This window comes from Otolemur garnettii, unplaced genomic scaffold, assembly GCF_000181295.1.
Source record: "Otolemur garnettii isolate 467f Iridium unplaced genomic scaffold, OtoGar3 scaffold00249, whole genome shotgun sequence".
NCBI classification, from domain to species: Eukaryota; Metazoa; Chordata; class Mammalia; order Primates; family Galagidae; genus Otolemur; species Otolemur garnettii.
Window position 1 is genome coordinate 720,614 of NW_003852644.1, and position 7,810 is coordinate 728,423.

The 7,810-nt window shown below is 55.3% G+C and overlaps 1 protein-coding gene across 7 annotated transcripts in view; it reads right to left on the reverse strand.

Moving 5' to 3' along the window:
- Nucleotides 1–7,392, reverse strand: part of ARHGAP4 (Rho GTPase activating protein 4) — a 16,603-nt gene extending 9,211 nt beyond the window's left edge. For all 7 annotated transcript variants that reach the window (XM_003802586.3, XM_023508449.1, XM_023508452.1 and 4 more), the window contains exons 1-7: nucleotides 7,205–7,392; nucleotides 2,834–3,041; nucleotides 2,593–2,755; nucleotides 2,283–2,345; nucleotides 1,768–1,956; nucleotides 920–1,048; nucleotides 596–817 (exon numbers count right to left, since the gene is read on the reverse strand). In XM_003802586.3, the coding sequence (XP_003802634.1) occupies nucleotides 596–817; nucleotides 920–1,048; nucleotides 1,768–1,956; nucleotides 2,283–2,345; nucleotides 2,593–2,755; nucleotides 2,834–3,041; nucleotides 7,205–7,271 (1,041 nt within the window). In that variant the 5' untranslated portion in view covers nucleotides 7,272–7,392. The remainder of the gene's footprint in view (nucleotides 1–595; nucleotides 818–919; nucleotides 1,049–1,767; nucleotides 1,957–2,282; nucleotides 2,346–2,592; nucleotides 2,756–2,833; nucleotides 3,042–7,204) is intronic.
- Between the last annotated feature and the right edge of the window lie 418 nt (nucleotides 7,393–7,810).

Here is a 7,810-nt window from a genome sequence, read left to right on the forward strand (position 1 = left end):
TATTACTTTGGTCAAAATACAGAATAAGTCGAATTCTAGCCAGGCACAGTGGCTCACACCTATAATCTTATTGATCTGGGAAGTCAAGGAGTGAGGATTGCTTGAGCTCAGGAATTCAAGACCAGAATAAATCAAGTTCCATGTCACTTCTAAAGGTGCCCATGTAATCCTAGACCATACACAATGCCCACTGGGATAACCTATTGAAGGAAAAAACAGCTCAAGGGACAGGTAAAATGATGCCTAATTTCATCTTACTGCTTGTATAGTGCATTTCCTCCCACGTTTGTATTATGAAAAGTTTAAAACATACAGAAACAATACAAGGACAATCTATGGGCAGGTACATGGCCACCTGCCACCTGGTGTCAACAATTAATATTTCAGCATGGTGAGTGTGTGTGTTCACAGGCTGTTACGAATGAAAGAAGGGAGACTTCTCCAGTGAGCTGCATTTGCCCAAGGCCGTGGGGAGTTTTGATTCCTCAGCCAAGTGTGAATCATGTCACCAAGCCTCTGTTATAGGACAAACCAGAGAGCAAAGCCCTTGTGAACGATGTTTGAGGCATTAAGGGCAGCAGGGTGTGAGCCTCACCTCATCCCCCTCATGGGGCTGGTAGTCAAAACGCAGTGGAGGACAGAAGGCAGTAGCATGCACCTCGAGCACCTTGGCTTTGTCCCCTGGGGGATCCAGGGCCTCCAGAGCTTCCTCCAAGCTGCATAGGCCCTGCCTCTGGGAGGCTTGGGTACGGCTCTCAGCAACTGCATAGCTCCGAAGCACCTGCCCCAGAGCCAGGTGGAACCCCATGTCACAGCACTGAGAAGGAAGCAAGGATGTGGCTCAGGTGGGCCCTGGAGCTGTAGCCTGTCAGCCCTGGTGCACTGGGCACCTGTGCCTGCCCACCCACAGAGGACTCACATCCATCAGGTCCAAGACATCATGCAAGTAGTAGTTGCTGACAGCGGCATTGACACTGGCCAGGCTGAGCAGGTACTCATTGCGTGCTTTTGTGCACTTGAGTTTGTGCTCCAAGAACTTGGCCTGACGCTGGTCAAAACAATGCAAGTGTACCAGGGTCACCCCATCTCCAGCCTTCCATGGAACATCCATTCCCTCCCCTCCCCTGTGGACAACTACAGCAAATGTCCCCACACAGGTCCCACAAACTCAATATAGCCCGTAAGTTCCGCAGGGAAGCACTGGGGGCATTATCAGTACAACAGCCTAGGGGACCACCCCAATACAACCTAGTGCTGTTACTACCCCCAAGAACATTCGAAGATGCCCAACTCCTCCTCCGCTCCCAGAGTCTCAGGACCAGACCACCACCCTCTGTCCTATCAGCGTGGTGGCTCCATCTTGGCATTCCTCAGTCTCCTGTTCTCTCTTCAGGGTCCATCTCAAATGCAGGGCTATGGGGGGCCAGCTTGGAAAATGGGGGACACTGCATAGGGCTATCCCAAGCCCAGTGACCATTCTCCTCACCCTGACTCTCAGGTCCTTTGCAGTCTTCTGCATTTAATCCCTGTAACCCAAGGGGATCATCCTGCTGCTACTACCCCTAGCCTGGGGACCCCTCTAGAGCTAGCAGGGCTGACTGGGCCAAGGCCCTCCCCATCCAGTTCTGGCTTCCCTGTCCACACAGCAGGCCCCAGTGAGGGCCAGGGACTCTTAGGGACAAAGGTCAGGAGCCAGAGCCTTCAGAGAAGGATGGGCAACTGGCCCAGAGCCTGCAGGTTGATTCCAAGGTCCCTCCCCAGGCCCACCTTCTCCACCAGCCGCCCTCCTTTTTTGAGGGAGCTCTTGCGGAGGGGCCCTGCCTCAGCTGTGGCAGTAGTGGCAGCAGTGGCGGGGGCACTCCGGCCAGCCCGCTTCTCCTCCTGTCGCTCAGCTTCACGGAGCTTGTTCTCAGCATTCATGCTCTCCGTATGGTACACCTGATACGTCTTCTTGGCCTGCAGGGAGCCCCCAAATCAAAGCCCTGCTGAAGGCCATGGCCACAGCCAGCCTCTTCCCCCACTTTCCACCTGAGACTCAGTCCTAAGAGCTGGGCAGTCCCACATGAGCACTTGGCCTGATCACCCTGTACCAGGGACAGGATGCTGGGGCCTAGAGGTGGGGGCTTTGGCCATGGTCCCCCAAACCCAAGTCTCCCCTAGACACCTGATTCTCCTTAAGCCTGGCTTGGGGAGATGTGATAGCATGGGGGTGTTCTTGCCCCTCTTGAATTGGCGTTTCTCCCCAGGCCCTTGAGCAGGCCCTTCCCCTGGGGTATCCTCACCGTCTGGAGCTCTGAGACCACCTCCATGAGCTCATCCTGCAGCTGCTGCTCCAGATCCTTAGTCTAGGGGAGGAGGGGAAATGTGACCACAGCACTGCTCCAGTGCAGCAACTGCCACACTTCTGGGATGACCTGCCATGCCTCAGCTAGGCACTCAAGGCTCCACTCAGATCAAGTCCACTCTGCCTGATGCCTACCTGGCCTCCTGTGCCCTCCCAGCACTGGCACCTCTGGATTGAGCCCTGATGGGCTGCCCTCAGTACAACCTGAAGCCTCCAACACCTCCTGTGGTCCAGGATGAGAGCTTTACCTTTCTCACAATGCGCCCCACATCCTCTGCGATGTGACTCAATCGCTGGGCCAGGGGCCCAGCCAGTGCCTCACTGAGGGCACCACTCTCTCGGCTCTGCTGCCGCGTCTGCTGCAGCAACACAGTCCAGCAATGCAAGGGTGACAGGAGGGATGGCTCCTTCCTGGGGGGCAGAACAGCACTCAGACTGAGGAGTGGGGGCCTTGGGGCCTGTGTGCCCATCTCGCAGTGTGTCACCTACCGGAAGCTTTGATGCTCCCGACTGCTGCCCCCCAGGCGGCCTCCACGGCCAGAGAAGCGCTCGGCTAGCTTGTCCAGGCCACGGGAGTACTCCAGCTCCACCTCAGCGCGCCGCCGCATGAATTCAGCCAGCTCCTGCAGCAACTCCCGCCGCAGCTCACCCTGTAGCTCTAGGCAGCGCAGCTGCTCACTCAGCTGCCAGCGCATCTCTTGGGATGGGTAGGGAGGATCATGCTCAGCAAGGGGTGGGGGACACCCACCCTGTCTGCTCTGAGGGCACCCTGTGCCTGGCCTAGGCTAAGAGCAAGAAGTTCTGGGCTCACCTGTCCAGCTGGGCTCAGGGAGGCTCCTGGGGAAAGTGCCTCTGTGCGGAGGCTAAAAAGAACCAGTCAGACCCAACTGGCTGAGGAGGGAGGGGAAGAATGAACCTGCGAGAGGGGAGGAGCTGCCCAAAGGCCCAGAGGTGACAAACAGCATGGCAGATCTGGGAAGGCTGACAACGTTCATGATGAGTGGGACTAGGCCACTCCATCCCCATCCCTCCCTGGTTTCTGGAAAGTCCCTGCTGGCTTCCCCTGCCACTTCCTTCCCATCAGGTACCAGGATCCCAGGTGCAACAGCCTCCCCTGCAAACACACACACAGGGCTCCTTAGGCGAGGCTGCTATGGTGCTCTGCCAGACCTGCAGGGAAGGGACAGCCCCCCAGTGAGACCTGTGTCTTCCTTCCCCTGATCCCTACCCAAGACAGAACTCCACCCAGGCCCTGCTCTGCTGGCCTTCTGACACCTCATCACTGGCTTGATTGGCAACACTCCTTCCCCTGCCATGGGCCTAAGGCACAGAACTGTTGGTCCCACAGCTTAAGCAACCTCTGAAGGACTTTCTGCCATCCCCTGAGCGCCCAGGCAGGCACCGGGACCTTGAGTAAATGAGACACTCTCTTAACACCTGGCAAGCAGACTGCCCACTTACCAATCTCTGTCCACATCCCCAGGGAGGCATATTAATTGATTTCTACATTCATCAGAATGTTGATTATGTGCCCATTCTGTGGCAAGCATATTCTAGATACAGTGGCAAAGAGGGTTGGCCAAGCCCCTGCCCTCCAGGAGCTGGCATCAGAATGGGCACAGACAGCAAGTGGACAGCTGCATGCTAGAATGTCCAGGAGCAAGGGGTACAGAAAAGATGAACACAGGAGGCCAGATCAGAGTGGGAGATGGGGCAGGGAAGACCCCTGTAGCGGAAGATGGGCAGGAACAAACAACACTGGTAAGAGAAGAAAACCGGAGCTGGCTGTGCCTGGAGTAGGTGGGGGCAGATGTCATGGTCCAAGAAGGACTCCCAGCTGCCCTCCAAGGGGGGGAGGAGCCACAGCATCAGTTGGCCTTCATCTTCAGGGCCCCCTTGTGCTGCCCAGGGGAGCCCAGGTGGCAGGTCTTTCTCTAGTCCAGGCAGAAGAAGAAGGGCTTAGACCAGGGGGCCAGGGTGAGAGGCAGGACCCCACTGGGAACAGCTTCATACCACTACTTCTCTGCCCTGCCAGTCATTTCCAGGGGTTATTGCATGGGGCCTCTGTGCATTTTGCCTGCCCAGAATCCCGATCTCTCTCTTCCTGATTTCCTCTTGGAGAATGTCCCTCCCTATTCTCAGCCTCTGGGTTTGAGTAGGCTTGGCCTTTGTCTCCCTGACTCCAGGCACCCCAGACCCCCCTTCATCTGCTCCACTCCCAGCCCCTGCCAACCCAGCCAGGTGATGGGCCCAGGGGCCCCATCCCTAGCCCTTAGTTGGAATTATTGGACAGGCATACTCTCTTTCCACACCAGGTAAGTGGAGGGCTGAGGACTCCAACAGTGACACCAGCACAGAGCCCCCAGTACCTCCTCCCTGCCCCTGTCCCTGCCCCCCGCTAGGCGAGGGAAAGAGTCTCCTACGCCATTGAGGTATACCATCAGGGTAACATTTTTTGGATAATGGTAAATTTCATTTTATTCTAAGAAAGTCTGAGATTATCAGGTTCATCTTACCTTCTCTCTGGCACCTGCCCTACCCTACCCTGCCTTCCTGGAGGAATACAGTCCCTAGGGACTGACTGAACTGCACAGTGCAGAATGGACACAGGCCAGCCCATTGCCTTTGGTCTTCACCGCCAGAAAATCCCTGCACAGGGGCTGGCATCAGGGAGAAGACATGTGGATTATAAGCCAGTGGTGCTAACAGCCTTCCTGAGGAGCATAGGCAGCTGGTGTCTAGCCCCTAGATTTCAGCTCAGACACAAACTTATCAGAGAGCCCTTTCCTCACCTCCGGAAACTGGGCCAAGCCCTCTTCCTGCTCCTTTTCTTGGCTCCCCTCACTCTCCATTCACAGTAGTTTTGCCCTGAAATTCAGTATGAGCTGAGCTATTTACTACATGTCTCCCTACTAGACCTGGAGCCACATGAGGGAGGACCAGCTTTCCTTGTTCAGCAGTGTATTCCCAGGGCCAGGGAAAGATGTATGTGAAACATCTGGCAAAGCGAGAGACAGAATTGACATACGCTTGAATTACAGAGCTGGGCCTCAGGCCCCACCAACACTTCCTGTGAATGAGGGATTTGGTCTCACTTCTGCTGACGAGCAAAACAGAAGAGAAGATGGCCTCCAAAACCTCAACTATGCTGACCTTTCAGAATTGAGGGTGTCAAGACAGTGGCCCTATTTTACTAGCTTGATAGGAAGTTTTTATGGAGGTTGGGATGGGATGGAGAAGTGAGGCTAAACACATTTTAGACCACAAGCAAGAAAAGGACAGTTTAGACAGTCTGGCTCAAAACACCATTTTTTTCACTGTGAAGTAACTGACCCCTATATGCTGACTAAAGAGCTTTCAAAGTCCTTAAGATATTTCAGGGAAGTAGAATGGGGATTGTTATTTCCATTCAAGAAACAATGACAGCTGGCTCACCCTGTGCAGGTGCCTCAGACTGGGTCTGGACATGGCCTGCCTCCTCTCAAAGGAGGAGAACTGGGGTACACCATGGTATAAATTGCTTGTACTGAGTAAGTAGAACCTGCATCTCAGGGTTGGAAAGTATTTCAAGGGTCATATCATTCTCCTGCCTAGGAGATGTAGAGCTGTGACCATGGGCAGGTCACAGTAGCTCTCTGAGCCTGTTTCTGTGATCAGTAAAGCAGAGCAATTTGGAGTGACACAGAGGTCAGGTATCTGAAGGCCATGGGAACTGCAGTGCCTTTGCCAATCACCAGGCCCTGAATGAGACCAGCAGATGTTGGCTAAGAGTATGAAAAGCTGATTTGCATGTGATTTGTTCAGGGGTGTTTATCAGAACCCAAAAAGGCTGAATTTCAGAAGGCTGAGAAACCAGCCCTGTGAATCTCTCAAGCCAAGATTCACTCTACCAGCTTAACCCAGACACAGTGGCCCTCACCCTGGAGCCACCTCAGCACCAAGAGGAGGCCAAAGGGGCTGGGGCTCTAGGGTCTATGGTGGTGTTAGGGCAAGGTGCTCACAGATCTGCCAACCTTCTCATTTGAATCCCTAAACCCTCAAAGTCAAGGTGGTCAATTTCACTGGAGCTAAAATGCCACCTTTCCAGGGGCACTTTGATTTTTTTGTTTTTTGTTTTTGAAACAGAGTCTATGTCACCCTCAGTACAGTGCCATTGTGTCACAGCTCACAGCAACCTCAAACTCCTGGGCTTAAGCAATTCTCTTGCCTCATCCTCCCAAGTAGCTGGGACTACAGGCGGCTGCCACAATGCCTGGCTATTTTTTGTTGTTGTTGTTGTCATTGTTGTTTGGGAGGCCAGGGTCAGGTTCGAACTCACTAGCCCCCGTGTATGTGGCCAGTGTCCCAGCCACTGAGCTACAGGCACTGAGCCTGTTTTTAAATTTTTTTTGAGACAGAGTCTCATTATATCACCCTTGGTAGAGTGCCGTAATGTCACAGCTCAGAGCAACCTCAAACTCTTGGGCTTAAGCAATTCTCTTGCCTCAGCCTCCCAAGTAGCTGGTACTACAGGTACACACCACAGCACCCGGCTATTTCGTTGTTGTTGTTTACCAGTCCCGGGCCAGTTTCGAACCCACCAGCCCTGGTGCATGTGGCCGGTGCCCTAACCGCGGAGCTACAAGTGAGGAGCCACAAGGGGCACTTGGGTGCACACGGTCCCTCATTCCCTGAGCCCAGTGAGCATCTCCATTTAGCCTAGAGTAAGGAGGATTATGGCAGGTGGTTGAAGCCCAATAGGTGTGGGGAGGCGGGCAGGGGACTCCCTTCACCCCCCTCCAGAGGTCGCTGGGGGAGAGCGGCTGACTCTGATCCAGCGGTGGGACACTTCAGGTCCCTCATGACCGGGCGCCCTCTCACCTTTGACTTGGGTCTCATACTCAGCCTGCAGCCCCCGCTCCCGCCGCAGCTTTCCGTGCGTGGCCATCGTGGCTGGGCCACGACGTCGAGCCCCGCTGCTCTCACGCGGTCGGCCGCGAGCGGGCCAGGCGCTGGGACCAGGGCCACCGCCACCAGCACCCTGCGCCGGCTCCGCCCCACCCCACCCCCAGCGCGGCTCCCAGTGGGGCGGGGTTGGCCCGGACCTGGCACTGCCTGCGAGTAGCTCCCGGGGGCAGGGCGCCCCTTCCTGTCCCGCTGTGCCCCAGGCCTTGTTGTCCCCTCCCAATTGGCCCGCACCTAGGCGGCCTTGTGCTCCAAAGCCCCACTTCTAAGCAGCCAGGGCGGGTGCGAGAGCCTCAAGGTGTTCAGCAAGCTGGTACCCCTGTCTGCCACCCCCACCTCATCCCCAGAAAGCTGTCTCTGGTCACCACAGCTAGCCTGCACCCTTAACACATGGCCACTGGCCCACAATACCAATGGGCATTAACAGCACTATTGCTCCAGGCCCTCCTAGACTCTCCCAGAGTCTGGATTGCCAGCTTCCCCTAGAACAGTGATTTTCTTTCTTTCTTTTTTTTTTTTTTT